Below are 20,508 nucleotides of genomic sequence, written 5' to 3'. Positions count from 1 at the left end.
TCAGGGAGTATTCAGGGAGTCAAGCCTTCCTGCAGAACAGATGACTGGCTTCCCTGTCCTAGACACCAGAAGTGTAATTGCTACCTTATAGCATATGAGCATTTAAATTTTAATAGATATCAACAAATTGCCTTTCAGAGTACTAATTTACATTGTCCCATCAGAGTCCTATATCCTGATTTCCCATACTCTAAGCCAACACTTGATATTTTTCAAACCTCTACTTTTTCTTGCCAAACGAATCTATGAAAAACAAAATCATATTATTTTGCTTGCCTTCTCCAAATTATTGAAGGTAAGCATCTTTTAATATATTTATTGCTTAACTATATAACTTTTTAATTGCCTGTTCATACCCTCCACACATTTTTCTATGTTGTTTGTCTTTCTTATTGACATATAAAAAGTTTTTACACAATCCTTTATTTTATACACTGCAAACCTTTACTCTTTGCTATTTAGGTCTTAGACAGCTGCTTTCAGAAATTATAATAATATACAAGGGCTAAGAGAAACATCTAATTGCTCTTTTGTGGTTGGTTCCTTTTTGACCATCTATTAAACTAGCTTAAGCATTCATCTTGCTGTCATAAGCAAGTTTTCCTTTTTAATAATTCAAACAATTCCATGTAAAGACAAGATTATCTCTGTACTTGGATCTTGCATTTTTTCATTTTTCATTCTTAGCCCTTAGTGTATATTTAGTGTATAATAAATGTGAATTCCTGTGTCTCTAAAATAAATTCCCAGCATTTATAAAGTCTTACAATTCATAGATTCATAAATCTGAGACCATTTTTGAACAATATTGTTTTTCCTTCATGTTCATTTAATAATACTCTATGTGGTAAGATAATTAAGAGGGGGAAAATCCACATCTATTTCCAAACAATTGGATCCTTGTAACAAATACAGAGGAGGTACTCACTTGCCATCCTTGAACCAGTGAATAATGGGAAAGGGAGTGCCTTTGACTTGGCATTCAAGGGTGGTATCCTGGTTGAGGACAACTGAGACTTCACTTGGGGAGCTGGTACCTATTATGGTGGGTGGGACTTGAACAAAGACATTTTATCATGAAAATCTATGACTTAGCAAAAAGAGTGGGGAGTGAGAGAAGATAATGATTTCTATAGTATTTCAACAAGATCTTAATGTTAAAAGGAAAATATCATACAATAATCCCTTTCATATCACATCTGTGGACCCAAATGTCAAATTTAAACATAGGAACACGTTCATGAAAGATTTGATAGCAAGACAATTACTTGGAAGAATTACAGTAGTAAAGAACTCATTTTGAGGAGTATTAAATCAATGTTACAAAAGGAGTTTAGAATATAAATAAGCAGTGAAGCTCATATAATGAAATGTACTACTGCTGTACGTTTTAGATAATGAATGACATAGTCAATGACAATCTTATAATGTTTAAATTCTACCATAGTGCTGTTTGAAATATATTACCCTTGTCTCTTTTAAAGGGCTCCTATGCTAAAATTGTAAATGAGATATAATGTGAAAAGACTGTACTCGTTTTTATTCTCGGAATTATAAAGCATACTAAAGGGCTCCCATAAACTTCCCTGGTCTTTGAATCTTCCCCCTTTATATCACATTACGGTGTTTGATCTTAATCTTCAGAGCAATAATCAGCCACTAACGGGTTTCAATAAGGGAGGGCTGTGATCAAATTTGTTTTAAGACCACACTGGCTTCTGAATGAAGATCAGATTCCAGGGGCAAATAATGGATGAAGGGGAGTAGTTCGGAGGCTATTACATTAATTCAGCTTACAAATTATAATTAACATGGAATTAAGCAGCAGATTTAACAGGATGTAGACAGATTTACAGAGTCAGGGAGAGGGAGGTAGGAAGAATGAGTACCAGGTTGTGGCAGAAGCAAGTGGATGGCTGGAGGTGCTGGTCGCTATGATGGGGGTCACTGACGGTGACCACAACAGGCATTTACTGAGACCTTTCTGTTTTCTATGCCACTGAGATATTCAAGCCAAGATACTGTAGAGGAGATCAGATACATCACCTGAGAGCTCAGGGAAGAAGTCCGAGTTGGAGATAAAAATATGGGAGTCATCAGTGCACAGACAGCAGTCAAAGTCATGAGAGTAAATGAGTGCCAAGAGAAATAATGCCAATGAGACTAATGATAGAAAAGATCACTTCGTTTTTATAACCTATTCTTTTTTTTTTTTTTTTTTTTGCGGTATGCGGGCCTCTCACTGTTGTGGCCTCTCCCGTTGCGGAGCACAGGCTCCGGACGCACAGGCTCCGGACGCACAGGCTCAGCGGCCATAGCTCACGGGCTTAGTTGCTCCGCGGCACGTGGGATCCTCCCGGACCAGGGCACGAACCCGTGTCTCCTGCATCGGCAGGCGGATTCTCAACCACTGCGCCACCAGGGAAGCCCTATAACCTATTCTTAAATACAATAATGGTAATTTTAGCAGAGGAAATTCAAAGTACTTCAGGCTTTGAGAAGACTTATCAGAGAGAGAACTTTTATGTTTTAGCAGTTTATCAATGGTAACTCTAATGCAGCATCATTCCCAGACCTCACTTCCACTCCAGACTTACAAATCATATGCCCTTTCGATGAGCAAAACATTGAAAAGGAAGGAAGTCATTTTATCACAAAGTAAACTTTAATCAGCAAATACAATTTCACAAACTAAACTTATAAAAATTTTATGATTATGATTAAAACATTTTTAAAAACATTTTAAATGTTTTAAATCCCAATTTATTACAGCTGCTACCCATTCTCAGCATTCTCCCCACTTGATTAGAATCAGGGCTGAGAGTGTTTAGTTATAGGAATTAATTAGAATGCAGGGGAGTGTGAATTTACTACCTTCCTCAGTTCAAGTACAACCTAGCAGCTTTAGGAGATGTCGGCAACATGAATGAATTTCACTGTGCATCATCCTGTGTAGTTACTTCCCAAAGAATTTCCTGACCACATCATTAGAGAAACTAACAAGAGCAGTAACTTAGTATTTTCTGTATAAGACAGTACCAAGTACCCAGAGACATCGCTATATGATAGTAACAAATACCTATAAACTTTCTGTGTCACATGGTTCTGATTAACCAATATTAAAGACAAAAATAATAATAGAATAAATGAATGATATTTCTCCTATCAATTTATTTTTCATCTCTTTACTCTTTAATACAGTTAATGCTGTCCTACATAAGAAATGTATCTGAATGGCAGTTTTTTAAAAGAATGTTTTCCTTACCTAGCACATCGATGTTAAAATACTTTTGAGAGGTGCCTGCAGTATTAATTGCTTTGCAGGAATATCTTCCTGCATCCTCTGGAGTGGCTTTGAAGAGCTTTAATATCTTCCCATTGCTCACAATCTGAATAGTGCTGCTTTCAGTCACCTTTTAAGGCCAAAAGGGTCAGTGTTATTTCCAATCCTAATAAAAATGCATAATTAAAATTTGAAGTAGAATTTTTATACTATGATTAATAAGAAAGTCACATTTGAATGATTTACTTCAGAGGGAGAGGCAAGGATCTATGCATATTTGGATGTTTCCATTTACCTGGACGTCATCTTTATACCACATAATGATGGGAGATGGAGAACCTTCAACTTCACAAATGAGACTGGTCAGCTGGTTGACCAGCACGGACACATTTGTTACTTGTTCTTTATCTTTAATTACTGGAGGAACTGTAAAAAGTGAGAAGTTGCAGTTAGATAGTTTTAAATAAATATTATATACAAAGTTGCTTTACAAAGGACTTTAGAAAGCAAATTCTGAGATACTCGATAGCTAGAAAGGCTGGTCATACTTAAGACAGCTTTTATTATGAAATGAAGAGTCTTCACCACTATATTTATAAGTAACACATTGAATTTTTACTTTAATTATTATTTTAGAGTTTTGAATTAAGAATAAATTTAAGGGAGATCCTATTGATTTCACATACCACTCAAAATGCAAACTGCTAGAGTCTCAAGTTATGTGAGACTACTTTGCTGATGAGAATGTATATTGCCCAGTGTTTCTGGAAGCCAAGATCCATCAAATTTCAAAATGCACATATCCTTTGACGCATGCTAAGTGCCATATATGCATGATTTCATTGAAGCATGACTTAGAATAGTAAACAAATGGTACCAAACCAAATGCTCATCATTACTAGAAGAAGGTTAAGTAAATCACGGTATGGTGGGATGCTAGGTAGGCATAAATAAGAGTTAGGAATATTGAATAATCCCCAGGAGAGAGTGTTTAATGACATAGGCAAGGTGTGGAGTAATGTATATAATGGTCTACTATAAATGCTTTTTGTATGTAAAAAAAAAAAAAGGATGAAATATATATTCATATTTCTTCATTTTTGCATTAAAATATCTCTGGGAAGATACATGCACACGCACATATACTGAACAACTTTCCTTGTCCATAGGGAGGATAAGTAGATGGCTTAGCTCAGGTCCAGGGGACTTTTGACTATGTATCTTTTTCTACCATTTGAACTTTCAGTGATAAAAAATAGATCAATAAATGCAGTTAGACCACTACTTTTCTGGTTGATAACACGTCTATACACATAAATATTAAATAACACTAGACTGAAAGAATAACATATATAAAAGACTCTGAAAATGTCACATATTCAGTTATACGATTTTAGCGTTTCTATCTGCATTTACCGTGGACTTTGAGGTTATATTTTCTTTCTGTGGTTCCCGCTTCATTGACTGCCACACAAATGTACTCCCCATTGTCATATGGCGTAACAGAAGCAATAACCAACAATGTGCCATCTTCTAATATAGAAATACCAGGATCTCTGGCTGTCAGCTCTCTACCATTCCACAACCATTTGATGGTTGGTTTGGGGGTACCTAAATAAGAAATTAAAGCTTTGTGATATTTTACAACAAAATTAGAAGTCACTATTAAATACCAAATATCTTGAGGAGAAATAAAATTTGCTATGATTATAACATGTACCCTTAGGTACTATGCTTCTTTGAAGATATTGCTCCTGGCATGGGATTTTGACGAGATTACGGTATTTAATGCCTCTAATTCCTGATCAGTCTTAAAAGATGTATGGTCTGTAGTGCAGAATTTGATTAAAGTTTTTATCAAGACATTCAGATGACAGTAAGCAAAGCAAAACATTTTCTTGAGTGAGTTCATGGTGCTAGTGGGGGAAAAATGTTATATTAATTAAATGGACTAGAAATGGGGAGAGTTTTTGGATGAAAATAAAGGAAGAGCAAAAATAAGATACTATCAGAGGAATATACATGAAGATTGCTCAGAGTACATAAATGATGTACAGAAATGATGCTTCATAATTCACATTTTAAATAGGCCTGATAGAGCAGAGATGAGGAACATCTACTATCCACACACCTTCTGGGGATCCCATTCTGTTAAACAGAGGGCAATAGATTAATTCTTGACTTTTTATACTGAAAAGAAAGCTGAGAAAGCAGTGAGCAGAATTGCTTTCCTCAATTTATTTATGACCAAGAGAGTAAATGGAAGTTACATAACTCATGAATGAAAGTGATAAAAACCATCTTAAGATGCATAATGGAGCGAAAAGGACATACTTGAAATAGACAAACAGTAAAGTCTATAATAAGAATGTATTTATTTAGCAAACAATGTACCAGGCACTATTCTAAGTACTTTCACATTTTACTTAATCCCTATAAAAATAAAAAGCACATTCAATAAAATATAATTGTATAAGACATGGCTAATAATCTTATATTAAAGCATAATAAAAATATTAAAGAATGGTCATATATCTAAGTAAAAAGAATGGCAGGAATACACAGAATGTGTCATTTAGGTTAAACTCAAATTGAGTTAAGGAATTATAAAAATGACTGTGATTGACTATGAATGACTATGAACTAATAAAATGACTATAATGGGAAAAAAATGAAACAAAAATATTGGCCTATTTCATCCTCCTCATCGTAAGATGCTGACTGATGAGGAAGAGAAGATAAAACTGATGGACTGCAGTTGTTCATGTTGTCAAGGAAAAAAGGGGGTTATAATCATTTCCTTACATCCTACTCATTCTTTTATGTGGTTCTCAAACTTCTCAATTAATATTTGTTAAGTTAATAAATGAAAAAGTAAATGAACAAGCAAAAGAAAGAAACTGTGTTCTATTTTATTTCTAAATGGTAGAACAACCATGGTCAAGATGAAATTCATGGCAAATAAAATGAAAAGGCATCTAGCTATTTTAAATGAACTCAAGAATTCTAACCCAGGTGAAAACAGATTACTAGGAAGAGGTGGTATTTCAAAATGGAAAAGGGAAGTCCAAGCCAGCTTGGGAGTCAGGGATTCAGCAGAGGGTACTGAGCTATAATAGTGCCACAGGCAGGGCTCCATCAGTAGTAAGCACCCACAGAACTCAGCTGAACTTAAACCTTTCTCAGGGATCCTTCTCCAGGCCTTGCCTCCCTCCCCACTGGCGCTGGGAATAGTTACTGACAATTCTTTAGAGATCTGAAAATCTTGTTTAAGTTACCTTTCTTTTGATGCTGTTAAGAGATGCAAAATCTTGCTACAGTAACAGAGACAGCCTTAAGGACCTTCAACTGCCACAGTCTCCAGGGACAGGAGAGTTAAGATTACATGTGGGAGCACTAATGCTACCAGTGGCATGGAGCCCTCCAGGAGGTCATGGAAAGAATACTGCTTGGTGTTTGCCAGAACTGCTACAGACTCATTTGAGTCATTGCAGATGAACGCATATGCGAAAGAAAGGACGTTCTTAACCATCTCTTGGGCATCCAGAGTAAGGTGATAGTGACAGTGCCTTTTTCACATCCTCTAGAGGAGAGAGAATAACAATCTCCTGCCAGGAAACAAATGGTGGGATAGAAAACCCAGAAATTCAGGGAGAGAAGGAGTTTGGACAAGCATCAGAGAGCCAAGTTACAGCCTGGCTCCAGAATTACCAGTAGCGGATAAATCTAGAAAGAGGTTTTTAGAAAAGAAGTATCTAGAACAAACAAGGGGATTGCCCTAATTTATACCCGACTGAGATAAATATGCAAAAGTTTGAATAGGCCTATCTGTCACATTTTAAAAGAGAATTCTTGTCAAAAGTAGAATGAACTAAGAAGTAACAGGAAGGAGCATGAACGACCTGGAAAACATGCTAGATGAGGCAAGTTTGAAAAAACATTAGGTATTTCCAGTGAAGGAAATAAAACACCTGGGAGGGAAAAATACCTATTCAACCTAGCTGTTATTTGAAAGAGGGATTAGTTTCCAATATGCCCAAATGTTATAATGAGGACTGACAAGAAGAATTTTATGATGTCTGGAGTTCAATATAGAATTCTGGAAGAATACAACATTATGCCAACGCCCATGTGTCCGAGTATTACACACCTTTTGCAGGACATGGAAATGCAATGCGTTGACTGGCCACTCTTTCTTGGAATGGAGTGTTATATGGAGGCTCTAGATCTTCCAGTGTAGGTGGTTCTGTTAGAAAAATAAATGCATTATCACAGGCTTTCCTTGGGCAATATCGAACTCTTCTGAGGCTAAGCATGACACCTGCTTCTCTATTCCTACCTTTGCAATGGTATTCTCTCTGACAGGAGGGCTTTTCCTCCTGATTGGACATGGCTGGTTCCTGCCAGTCAACAAGATCTCACTATAAATATTATCTCCTCAGAGAAGTCCTACATGACAATTCAATCTAAAGTAGCCAACTGCTGGGAGCATCACCCTATTTTAATTTTCTATACAGCATGTCTCAAGATCTGCATTCCTTGTTTATTTGCTTGCTTGCTTTCTGCCTACTTATAGAACTGCTCACGAGAGCAGGAGTTTTACCTTTGTCACTATTTTCCTCCTCACTGCCCAGATCATGACAGACACCTGTCAGGAACTTGATAAACACTTGTTACTTGAAGGGATAAAGATTCATCTTTTTTTTTTTTTTCTGGCCATGATGCGTGGCCTGTAGGTTCTTAGTTCCCTGACCAGAGATTGAACCCATGCCGCCCTGCAGTGGAAGCTTGGAGCCCTAACCACTGGACCACCAGGGAAGTCCCCAAAGATTAATATTTAAACCCTCAAAATAAGGCCTACATCATTACTGGGAACAGTGGACCTCGACTTTCTAGGGATTAATATTGAGTGCAAATTACCACTAGGAGGTAAATCCTACTCCAACCCACTCTGCCCACAACTCCTTCCAAACCAAAAATAGCGGGTGGGGCACTTATCTAGGACTGTTTCCACTGTCTACATCATCCAGGGCAACTCCATTTTCAAAGGTAAAAAGTTTTGTAACGTATAGTTTCATTTCTTTCTGGAATCATTCTCCTTTCAAAGTTAACTAGAGAGTCATAAAAGTTATATAGAAATCTTCTGAAAGTGATCCAAGACCATCCAAGACTATATATTCTGTATAGACTCTAGGGTTTTCCCCCACTGTACAAATATTTTTCTAGGCCAAAAATCACCTTGGACATGTAGCGTCATCTCTGTCTCATCACTGCCTGCTATGTTAGTAGCAACACACGTATATATGCCAGCATCGGAGAGCACAGCCTGGTCGATGCTCAATGTTCCGTTTGGGTGACTAATATGCTGCAGTCCATCAACCAACATGGCGCTTCCACCTGTAAACCAGGTGATTACAGGAAGAGGTGTCCCTTGAGCACTGCATGGAATGTCCACTCTTTGACCAACTTGGACCTTCATAACCGTAAGGCCACGCTGTATCTTTGGAGGCACTGGAAACAACAACTGAGTATTAATAATCCAAGTTTTAAAAAATTCCTCCTTTTCTCACTTTAAATGAGAGCTTCTCACCAAGAAGGCAGCATGAGAAAATGGAATAATCTCAGGATTTGGATCCAGGCTCAGGCCACTTAACTAGCTGTGTGATCTAGGGCAATTCAGTAAATTTCCTGAGGCCTGTTTCCTTGATAATCCAGGCAAAATAACCTCTTCAATACCAATACACTGCAAGGATTATGGGAAATAATGAATATAAAACTCCTCATTCCAAACTCGAGGAAAAGTAAGCATTTAATGATGTCAGATTTCTTATAATATATAAATAACTTAAGGTTTAAAGCCCTCTTATGTGGCAATCCAGCTAATTTCTATCATCTAAGTGAGTAAAACAAAAAGCATTTCTCTCCATGTATTCTTAGTTTTTGTTCTCTTTGTGGAAGGTTTAGCCAGACAGTACAAAATATTTCTAATAAAAGCTTTTGTTAATTTCAGAGAAGAAAATCAAGATCAAGCCCTTATTATTTCCCTTTATCTACATTCCTTCAGAAATTTAAATGAGATAATTTATCAAAACACTGGCAAGTAGTATTGGGTTCCACATACAAGCATTATGAACTATAGAATCAAGTTGACTCCTAAGAATATGATTAGAATTTATATACTTTTCTTCCCTAATAAACCCCATTCCTCTGTCCCTTCGTTAAAACTTAATATTTAACCAGTATATTCTAAAGGTTTTCCCTTACAACAAACTTTTAAGTTGGATAGTACAGGCATACTTTATTTTATTTTATTGTGCTTTGCTTCATTGCACTTCACACATACTGCAATTTTTACAAATTGGAAGTTTTACGGCAACCCTGCATTGTCAAATGATGGTTAGCATTTTTTAGCTATAAAGTATTTTTAAATTAAGGTATGTACATTATTTTTAAAGACATAATGCTTTTGCATACTTAATGGACTACAGTACAGTGTAAGCATAATTTTTATAGGCACTGGGAAACCAAAAAATTTGTGTGACTTACTTTATTGCCATATTTGCCTTATTGAGATGGTCTGGAACTAAAACAGTAATATCTCCAAGATATGCCTGTATTATTATCATCATTTTATGAAAGAGAAAATTAAATATAAAAGAGGGTAGGTAATATGCCTAATGCTAGTAAATGACAGAACTTTCATTGGATTTCATATCCCACAGTCAAGATGACACTACTGCAGTCACTGATCTGAGAGTGGAATCAGGTCAAAACTATTTGAGAAAATTTCTTCTGATATTTGAAGGCGTGGCTTACAGTATGTGCTCACTAAGCATGTGTTGAATGAATGAGTAATTATCAATAGATAGACTATGGCAAATTGAGAGAAGAAAGCAGACTACCTAGAGAGTTTTAAAGTAGTTAAAGAATCCCAGGAGCAGAATGTTTTCAGTGGCTGAGCTCTATAAACATTGAAAATGACCCTTTATATGCTATTAAGTTCTTCCTTGAGCATTCACATTCACTTCAACAAAAAGCCACTGGTCTAAACACATTTTCTTTATTTATGGTGTATCAACAATAGTCATAAGTGACTGTAGACATCTAGTAAAATTGAGATCCAAAATTTTAATACTGTGCATCTGAGGAAAAAGGGGAGAGCTGTTTACAGATGGCAGATAAAGATTTCAGAGTAAATGAAAGAAAATCACAAGTCTCTGATTACAGAAAATTTTTCTATAATTACTCTCTATACAATTTGAGGTTAACTATCAAAGAAACTGGGACAATAGGTCTCCCTGTGGCCAGTACATGCCATAGCATATGGCTTCATTTCAAAACTCACCATGGACATTTAATTTAACAGACTGAGTCACGTTCCCAGCAATATTTGTGGCAACGCAAAGATACATCCCACTATCTGAAACGCGGGTCTCAGTGATCTTCATAGAACCAGAAGGAAGGAACATGTGTCTAAAAGAAAGAAACCAGAAAGCAGACCATAAAGTGTGAGGATTTAAATATCCCCTATGCAGCTACAACTCATTGTGAAATTACTACTCTGCAAGCTCTTTTTCAAACCATTCTCCCATCTATAATGCCATTTCTATACACCTTAAAAGTCAGGAATTTTCATAATTAACAAAATTGTCTTGTGTATTCTGTATGATGTTCTTACAAATACCAAACCAGTTTTCTTTTACATTTAAATCTAATGTAAGGGCCTGACATCGTCAAATAATTGTACATCTCTCTGCTTTGCTAAGTTGCAGCTTTACAAAGCAAATGTACATTTTAATAAACTTTAAATATACTCTGAACACATTACTGCTTTTTTCTACAATGCTTCATTTAAAAGTTTAGTATCCTAAAATAAAGGCAAAAAAAGGTACATATGCAATTCTCAGATATATACTGAATATATTCCTCTTATGTAGTTAGGTAAACCAGATCTACATATAAACATGTTATTATGTTAATTGTGCTAAAATAGCTTTAACAGGGAGGGGGTCAAATAGACCTACTTACTATCAAGATTTCTTATAAGCTAAGACAAATAAAGTGTGCTATTGGTCCAGAGACAGACAAATAGATAAACAGTTAAAGATGGAACTCCCCGCTTCGAAAAAAAGACTTAAGCATGTATGAGAACTCAGCATGTAATATGCAATATCAGAGGTGGTGTTACAAATAGTCAGAAAAGGACTGACTATTCAAAAATGGTGTTGGGCAAGTGGCTCTCCACATGGGAAAAGTAAATAAATATAATTAGAGCACTACCTAATACTATACACAAAATAAAAATTCAGATGTATTAAAATCCACAATGTGAAAACAAACTTAAAAATTGCAATAAAACATTGGAGTTCTGTTTATGATCTTCCTAAAGTAAAAATCTAAAAAAATAATAGATTAACACCTTGAGCTACATAGAAATTTTTAAATTCTGTACAACCAGACACCATACATAAACCTGAAAGGCTAGGAGTAGACTGAGAGAAGATATTTTCAACACATACAACAAACAAAGGATTGTTATTGAGAACAAAAACCAAATTTCTACATTCAATAAGAAAAAGAGAAACAAGTCACCAAAACATCACAGCAGGTTTAAAGAGGCAATTCACAGATAACACAAATGGCCAACAAACAAGGGAAAACATTCCAGTCTCACTAGAATTCAGTCACGTGAAAAGTAAGACAGCTGCAAGACACCATTTCACATCCAGACGAATGGCAAAAAATTTTAAGTCAGTCAACACCACGCAGTGATTATAATGTGGCAAAAGGTACACCTATATTCTGTTGGTGGAAGGTAAATCAGGATTGCCCCTTCAGAAGGCAGTTAAGCAGTGTCTACAAAGCTGAAAATAGTAATTCATTCTAACTAGAAATTGGGGTTCTAGGTACAAGTCGCAAAGAAACATGCATATGCATACAAAGAGAGATATAAAAAGATATTCCCTGAAAAGCCTTGTTTCTAAAGCCCCCCCAAAAAAGAAGAAAATGGGGCTTCCCTGGTGGCGCAGTGGTTGAGAATCCGCCTGCTGATGCAGGGGACATGGGTTCATGCCCCGGTCTGGGAGGATCCCACATGCTGCGGAGCGGCTGGGCCCGTGAGCCATGGCCGCTGGGCCTGCGCGTCCGGAGCCTGTGCTCCGCAACGGGAGAGGCCACAACAGTGAGGCCCGCAGACCACACACACACACACACACACACACACAAAAACGAAAAAACAAAAAAAAGAAGAAAATGTAGAAAGACAAAACAAAGAAGAACATAAATGTCCATACACAGGGAAATGTATAAATAAAATGTAGAATATGGTAGTTAAAATGAATAAACTGAATATATGTATAAAATGGATAAATGTTGACTCAATAAAGCAAGCAGTAGAATAATAATATAGAACATGTTACAATGGTAAATTGAAAACAAGTACACAAAACAAAATTAAAAATAGAGAAAACAATATTCTATACTATTTAAGGATGTATGCATAGGATATACACCAAGTCTGTGTCCGTGTTTGTGCCCCTGGGAAGGGAGAAAAGAGATTATGACTGAGGAGGGGAACAATGAAACTTCAACTTTATCTGAAATATGGTATTTCTTCTATTCAAAAATATCTGAGGCAAATATTTTTTCAAAGAAATAGTAAGGTAGTTCTTAATTGTTTACTTTTTTTCTCACCAGTGGTAGGGAAACTACTGTGGCATGAATTTATAGCTTCATAACTATACATCAACAAGTCTAACAGACAATAGCTAGAGACTATAGTTCTTATTCCGCCAGTAACTTCTGGCATGATGTTGAGTTAAAACAGTAATTGCTACCATTCTTTGAGAACCAGAGACGGGATATGGAATGTACATTATCTTATATCATCCTTTCAGGTATTATCCCCATTTTATAAACAAGAAATCTGAGGTTCAAAGAGGCCCACTGAAAAAACTGCCAAAGTTTCAGGTAAGCTTTAAGTGGTGGAGGTAAATTAAAACTCACATCTGCATGGCAACAAAGGTTGCACTCTTAAGGGCTCTGGCATTCTGCTTTCCACCTCACTTAGCCTATCAAATATATTGTTTCAGTGGGCCTTTATATGTATAAGGGTTTAAGTTCGATCAAGAAGATTTTTACGAAGTCATCTGATGAAAGTCAAATCTAGATATTAGAGAATGTACTGTGTTTTGTTGCTCCTCTGGGATTACTGGAATTTTATAATATGCACTTTGTGCTAACCAGAATCTACGTACAAATCCACTCCATTTTCATAACTACCTTGTAGAATGCACCAGTGGGAAATTATGTCAAAGCTGGGTGTTCGCATTTCTGCCATTAAAGAATAACTTAGAAGGTACATATATTTTCTGTAGGCTCGAATATACATGTAAATTATCTCAAATTTAAAAGGTTTTGGTTTTTTTTTTTTTTTTTTGAGACATTTGAAAACCTGAACGAGTACAGTCACCTGTCCCCAAGAGATTATGCTTCACATGTTTCGATTCATCCCAGGTTCCCTACCTTGGAGAGAATGGCGAGATGAGCTGGGTTTCTTTGGCCCAAGTAATTATGGGTGGGGGCAAGCTCTTCACTTCACATGGAAGTGTCACCTCTACCCCTGCAAGGACTGAGATCTCAACAGGCTTATCCTGGGACAGTCCTCGTTGATCTCCGAACACTCTGGGCCTTACTAAAATAAACACAAGTTTTGAAAGGGAAACAGTACATTGAAAACAAAGCACACTTTTAATTCACACTAAAATGTGGACTACTAATATTCTTCAGTAATTTGCAAAAAGATGCTGTTTGTTCCAAAGTCTCAGGACATATCTAAAGCTTTCCATTAACACACATTGTGAGAGCTTAAAGGAAAATGACTAGAAAGTTTGCCTTTTTAGCTCCTTCTTTCAGAACACAATGCAGAGGTCGGCTGAAATGCCCTTTTAAAATCTAGCATCTGTAAAAGTAACCTCTCAAGGCAGAGCACTAACCAAGACATAGCTGAGGCTTAGCTTTGTTAGGAGTTTTTACTAAGTGGTGTTTCTAAGGAGGGTTGGGTGCCATAAGCATACTCCTTGGGAAAACCCCGTAAAATTTTTCCGAAAGGCTATACATATACAATTCCTCTCCCTTTAAATCAGAATCTAAGTAGAGGAAATGTTGGTTGGCAGGAAAAATGCATTTTTGTGCAAAACTGTAAACTTGGAAGAGTAGTTCACTTTGGGGGTACAGCCCTCTAGTAACATTATTTGGGAGAGAAATGTGAGTTTTGGCACAGACAGACAGTGTCAAAGAAAAACATTCCTCCCCAAGGGCTCTCACCATAGACGGTCAGCTGCACTTTCCTTTTGGCGTAGCCAGCTGCATTGGTGGCGGTGCAGACATACTCCCCGCTCTCCTCACCTCCAGGGGACACCACATATAGACTTCCATCAGCCCCTACGGAAAACTTAGCACTGCTAGTGGAAATCCGCTCGCCTTTCTGCAAAACAACACAGAGCAAAAAGTGTTTTTTAAGATAATAAAGGAGTGACTTAATGTCTGGAAGAGGAAGAGAGGAAGAAAAAAATCTATAAAGGGGAAAATACTAGATTGAAAGAATGCTAATTTGAAGAAAGTTCTTTGTAAGAAAAATTAAACAAACAATGCAAAGGTGACATTTCTTCATACCAAACGAGATCCCCTTCATTCCAAAGCTACTTAAAAGTGGAGGGGATGAGGTAGCAGCATATGGGATGAGTGTTTGTGCTAAGCCAGGTGCCGTTTTGAGCACTTCACATGAATTATGTTCAAGCTCACAACAATCTTATCAGTAGGAACTACCACAACCCCTGTTTTACAGATGTGACAGCATTAAATTTGGGGCTGGGCAGAGTAACTTGCCCAGGGCCAAAGAGTCAGTCAGTGGTAGAACTGGAACTCGAACCCAGACAGGCAGGCTTGGGGGCCTAAACTCTTAACTTGTGTGCGTGATCCCAGCTCAAAGGCCATCCTGTAAAGAAGATTTCATGTTTCTATTTCCCCAAAATGCATTAAACTTCTACTCAGTACCAGAGACTGTGCAGTTTGGGGGATCAGCTTCACCACCGTATTTTTGTGCCCAGGATGCAGAAATCTTAATCTTTCAATTTAATTTACAGATGTCAAAACCAACTTCTCTATATTTCAGAGTTTTAGAAGTATAAAATTAGATGTTATGACAAAATGCTTTGGTTGTGACCCTAAGTATACAAACACCATATTTCATGATTATGCCATCATTGTATAGTACTTTCTCTCTACCAGATTTAATCTACAGAAAATATGCCATCTTCATGGTTGTTGAAAGATGGAAAGGACTTCCTCAGGAAACAGAAGAAGGAAGTCCTTCTTTCCTCACTGCATGAACATATGGAAAAGCCAGAGAACTTCACAAGAGGGATACTGAGGGGGATAAATGAGTTCATCTATGTGTCTTCTTTTGGCTTCCAGAAGAGCAGAGTCCAAGATAAAGATTTGGAGTCAGGAAGTTTACTTGGAAAGTGATTCCCAGAGGCTTGAAGAGGACAGTTGGAGAGTGAGGCAAGAAGGAAGGAAAGTTAATAAAGGGTTTCACTGCCCTGGTTTCCTCCGTGGCTTAGAAGCTCAGTGCGTTCGGGGCCTTCTGAGAAACTATGTAGAAAATGTAAAAATCCCCAGAAGGATTTTTCTGATAGAAGAGAAGTGGGACATTTATATGGGACACCTCCCTCTCCCAGGATTTAATGTCCTTGTACCTCCTGACCACTCAGCAGGCTAAGTGGCCTTGTGGGGTTTTGGAGAAAGCCCTGAGTCCCCAAACTAGAGAGGTACATGCATGAAGAGTGACCTTGGCAGACAGCATGGAGCAGTCCACCAGAGCTGAGCTAAAGTCAAAAGGGTTTAGAGGATGTGGCAGGGAGTAAAAAAGGATCTGCTCAAACATGTGAAGTGCTTAGAAAGTCCCCGGCGCAAAGAATGTGCTATATTAGTGTTCACTGTTGTGTTAATCGTATTTAAGCATCAAGTAGTTGAATGCACTAAGGACATTTTAAGGTCCCTTCTAAGAGGTATGACTGTATGGGTTTTCCTTTCTGAAAGGTTCTATGGTACAGTGACAAGTTCCATGTATGAAAATATTCAAATATTGTTGTAGCAACACTTATTATTAACAGACATCACTAGATACGTCACTTACCTTGGACCAGATGATAGATGGTTTGGGGATTCCACTTGCCTTGCATGGTAAAGTTACTGGAATGCCTTCAATGGTACTGAGTACCTGCTGTCCATGCTGAATGGTTGGCAGAACTGGAAAAGGAAGCAATATGCAGAATCTGAGCACCCGTCCTTCCATTTAGCCTCACAAGTTTAAAGTTGAACATTTTCAGGATATACGAATATTTCTAAAAACTAGCAAAGACAACCTTTTCTGTTAGAAATGTATGGCAATTTGTAAGGGAGTGTAATAAAGTAAATAAAATAGTTGCAATCTGAAGAATTTAACAAAAACTTAAAATCAAGTAGTAAATTAAGTTGATTTTCCTAACGAATATAAGAGAGGACTGAAGGAAATCATATTTTCAGGAAATTCAAGCTAGAACTACACCCTAAGAGTTACACACTTAACATATCTTACACCATTGTCCATTACCCCATTAAGCTGCAGTGAGCTGACTTAACCTAACCTCTAGAGAAATGGACTGTTTAACCACTACAGATTAAATACCTGTCTATACACAAGAATCACTTAGCAAGCTACTAAATTTAACCTCGAAAATAGAATCTATTTCCGTAAAAGGAATTCAAAAGTGAAGATTGAAAGGCCTCAGGAGTTTACATTTTAAAGTCTAAAATACAAGATTCTAAGTCAATATTTTTCACTAAGAATGCATACCTTTCGACTTTAGAAAGCAATTAAAGAATTGGCATTATATGGTTGGAAACAAAAGGAAAGGGAAGACTTCATCATTCTATTCTGTATATATCTGTTCATCATAACCCACTTGCATACAAAAAATTATCAATACTCCATGTTCTCAAAATAAAGAATTTGATTAAAGAAGCTCCCAGGGACTTCCCTGGTGGTCCAATGTTAAAGAATCTGCCTTCCAATGCAGGGGACGTAGGTTCCAACCCTGATCAAGGAACTAAGATCCCACATGCCGCAGGGCAACTAAGCCCACGTGCCACAACTACTGAGCCCGGGTGCCTCAACTAGAGAGAAGCCTGCGTGCCACAAACTACAGAGCACATGAATTCTGGAACCCATGCGCCACAACCAGAGAAGAGAAAACCTGCACACCACAACTAGAGAGAAGCCCGTACTCCACATGAAGAGCCTGTGCGCTGCAACAAAAGATCCCGCATGCCTCAACGAGGATCCCACATGCCTCAACTAAGACCCGACACAGCCAAAATAAATAAATAAATAAATAAAATAAATAATAAATCTTTAAAAAAAAAAAAAAAAAAGCTCCCATACGTGAAAGTACCTAACACAGCGCAAGGAACATAGTAAAAGCCCAATATATACCAGAAATTTCCTTTTCTTCCCCCAGAAAGATGAGACTGGAGCTGTTCCCTAAAGCTCAAGCACTCACTGTGGCTCTTGTTTTTAAGTCAAATTTCTCTAGAATTATCCCAGCTACCCTGGAGTAGAAGGTTTGCCAGAACAAGAGAAACCAGAGATCTCAGTGCAAAAGCTTCCTTTTGAAAGGCTTAGATGAGCTTTGCTACATCCTTGTATTTTCCTAAGGCTGGGATTATTCTCTAGATCATAGCTTCTTAAAGAATTGGCACTAAATTCCCAGCCCTAAACAAGAATGTCAGGCTACTCTCTAAAGCGAGAAATTTAATTTCCAGAATCATCATGGAAAAGTCAACTTTCAACTTTGCTGTCATTTTATGGCAACATGGAATAAGCCATTTTCTTAAATACATATTCAGTTTGACAGCTATAAAGGCAAGTGGCAAATTTAGGCAACAGTGTTCAAATCTGATGACATTTGAGTATGGAAGAGTTTTTCTTTCCAGATTGTCAATCTATGTAAATCAACATGACAATTAAATAGTTTGTCATTTTAATTTGCACTTATATGTACATTCGTTAATTCAATTCTTCTAAGAATTCATTGACAGCCTTTGATTTACAATGTTGTGCTAATTTCTACTGTACAGTGAAGTGACTCAGTTTTTATATATATATATATATATATATATATATATGTTCTTTTTTTAATATTCTTTTCCATTATGGGTTATCTCAGGATATAATAAATATTCTTAAAAGTGGAGAGGCAGAGTGATGAAATTAACATAAATACAGAGGTATATAGAAATTGTGATACTGCATCACATCCAACTCAAAGGCAAACCTGTCCTCTAAATAGCTGTTTGGTTTAGTTCATGTCAAACGCTGGGTTAATTTTTCTTAATCTTATTAACTAAATCAGTTACTCATTTTGGCCTAAGATGGATGAAACAATGTTGTGAAATGACCTTTTAACTTTTAATTGTTAAAATTTTTTGCATCTTGATAAACCACATCATTGGTTTGTCTGTCTTCTCCATACTCCTCGGATCTGGCAGACATCACAACTAATAATGTCACTCTTTCACCCAAGTGAAAATTTATATCAGAATTCTTCTCAACACAATATTCTAGGCAGTTGCTAGATGCCAAAAGGAGATGACAGGAGTGCATTCCTACCGTAGATTCTCAAACTGGTCCATAAGCACCCTCCGCAAAATGTATGGACTGATCTTCTTTAAAAAATAGTTAAACACAACTATACCCAATTTGACATTACGTATTTACTCAACTAATTTAATGTTACTTTGGTATTTCTTCAAGAATATCTCACATAATGTTGGTGGAGATTGGTACAAGATTGGTAGAAGATTGAAAGAGGTGGAAGAGGCTATTTACAATGAGAAGCACACATTAAAAAGAAGATGGCCTGTATCCACTGAAAATTTCAACAGAACAAGCAAAATTTCGAAATTACTGGATTCTCGAATCCAGGCCCTAAAAAAGACTGAATCAACTACTAAAAATAAATGTTCTGTTCTACTTTCATCCCTGTACACAGAGCTAGTTTTTAATACAACACTTTAAAAAGCAAATGTTGCAAAGTCTTTAAAGGAGATATACAAAAAAAGTTACGACAATTTCTTAAGCTATGAAGCTGTTATTTATTGAGATGTAAAAAGTTGGTAACGGTCATGAATGGAAAAAAGATAGTTTCTGGATTTTTAAATTTGTGACCTTTAAGTAATTTAACACGCAAAAAGATTGTCTGGAGCACATGAAGTGGCCTTTAGAAAAGTTTAGGCCATTTGTAGCAAACACACAAAGGGGTCATTAGTAAGAAAATGCTTGTTGAAACAATCCGAGAAGAAGAGGCAATTTGGATGGTACAATAAGTTCAGCTTTCCTGAAATTAAAATGTACTTTTAAACATAACTCTTTGAGAGCTGAGTTCACTTTTATCAATTAAGAAACCACTTACAAAAGCCCTTGGAGAGACTCAGCGAGTGACTCCCAATGAAGTCTTTTTGTATATACAGAAAAGGGAAATCTGGAAACAGCCCTTAACAATGTAAATATTGTTCAAGAAATAAGGCTTTCTGTTAAGAATAACAATTAGGAAAGATATCTGCTTCTTATAACTAGAAGAACAGAGTTATTTGATTTAAAGATATGAACCCAGCTTTGCACATGGTTTGGAAAGAATTATGATGGGTGCGCCTCTTACCATGCACGTCCACAGTGGTAGTTTTGCTAATGGTTCCAGCAACATTACTGGCCACACAAGTATACTCGCCCCCATCCTGCAGCCGAGCTCTTTCAACATGGAGACTCCCGTCACTTCGTACAGTGATGTAAGGATTTTGGACCAACTTGAAGGAAAAAAAAAAAGTCATTTTTAATTAAATAGGCAATACTGTGTAAGCCCAAACCAGATCTGCTTTCTTCTCTAACTGGGTTATTAAATGTGTTATAAAATAACAAAATATTTTAACACCCTTAAGTGAAAAATGATGAGCATAAAATGTTACCAAAAGTAGCATCAATTGTGTGTCACTGTGATATACCACCAAAAATTCTACCCACTAACATCTGTCAGAATTATGCACATATTGGAATGAGAAAGAAATAGAAACAACACTAATTCCCTGTTTCTGTAATTTTTGTTATCATGAAGGACCCAAATTTCGCT

The 20,508-nt window shown here is 36.8% G+C and overlaps 1 protein-coding gene across 1 annotated transcript in view; it reads right to left on the bottom strand.

Annotated features, from left to right (window-relative positions):
- HMCN1 (hemicentin 1) overlaps positions 1 to 20,508 on the bottom strand; it is a 517,679-nt gene that overhangs the window by 231,118 nt on the left and 266,053 nt on the right. Inside the window, exons 19-29 of the mRNA XM_059076723.2 lie at positions 20,044 to 20,188; positions 16,482 to 16,594; positions 14,609 to 14,768; positions 13,808 to 13,976; positions 10,629 to 10,756; positions 8,522 to 8,794; positions 7,434 to 7,529; positions 4,700 to 4,894; positions 3,579 to 3,709; positions 3,266 to 3,413; positions 929 to 1,055 (exon numbers count right to left, since the gene is read on the bottom strand). Coding sequence (XP_058932706.1) covers positions 929 to 1,055; positions 3,266 to 3,413; positions 3,579 to 3,709; positions 4,700 to 4,894; positions 7,434 to 7,529; positions 8,522 to 8,794; positions 10,629 to 10,756; positions 13,808 to 13,976; positions 14,609 to 14,768; positions 16,482 to 16,594; positions 20,044 to 20,188 — 1,685 coding nt within the window. The remainder of the gene's footprint in view (positions 1 to 928; positions 1,056 to 3,265; positions 3,414 to 3,578; positions 3,710 to 4,699; positions 4,895 to 7,433; positions 7,530 to 8,521; positions 8,795 to 10,628; positions 10,757 to 13,807; positions 13,977 to 14,608; positions 14,769 to 16,481; positions 16,595 to 20,043; positions 20,189 to 20,508) is intronic.

This window comes from Kogia breviceps, chromosome 1, assembly GCF_026419965.1.
Source record: "Kogia breviceps isolate mKogBre1 chromosome 1, mKogBre1 haplotype 1, whole genome shotgun sequence".
Taxonomy (NCBI): Eukaryota; Metazoa; Chordata; class Mammalia; order Artiodactyla; family Physeteridae; genus Kogia; species Kogia breviceps.
Note: the sequence above shows the minus strand (reverse complement) of the source record. Positions and strands in the feature narration are given on the sequence as shown.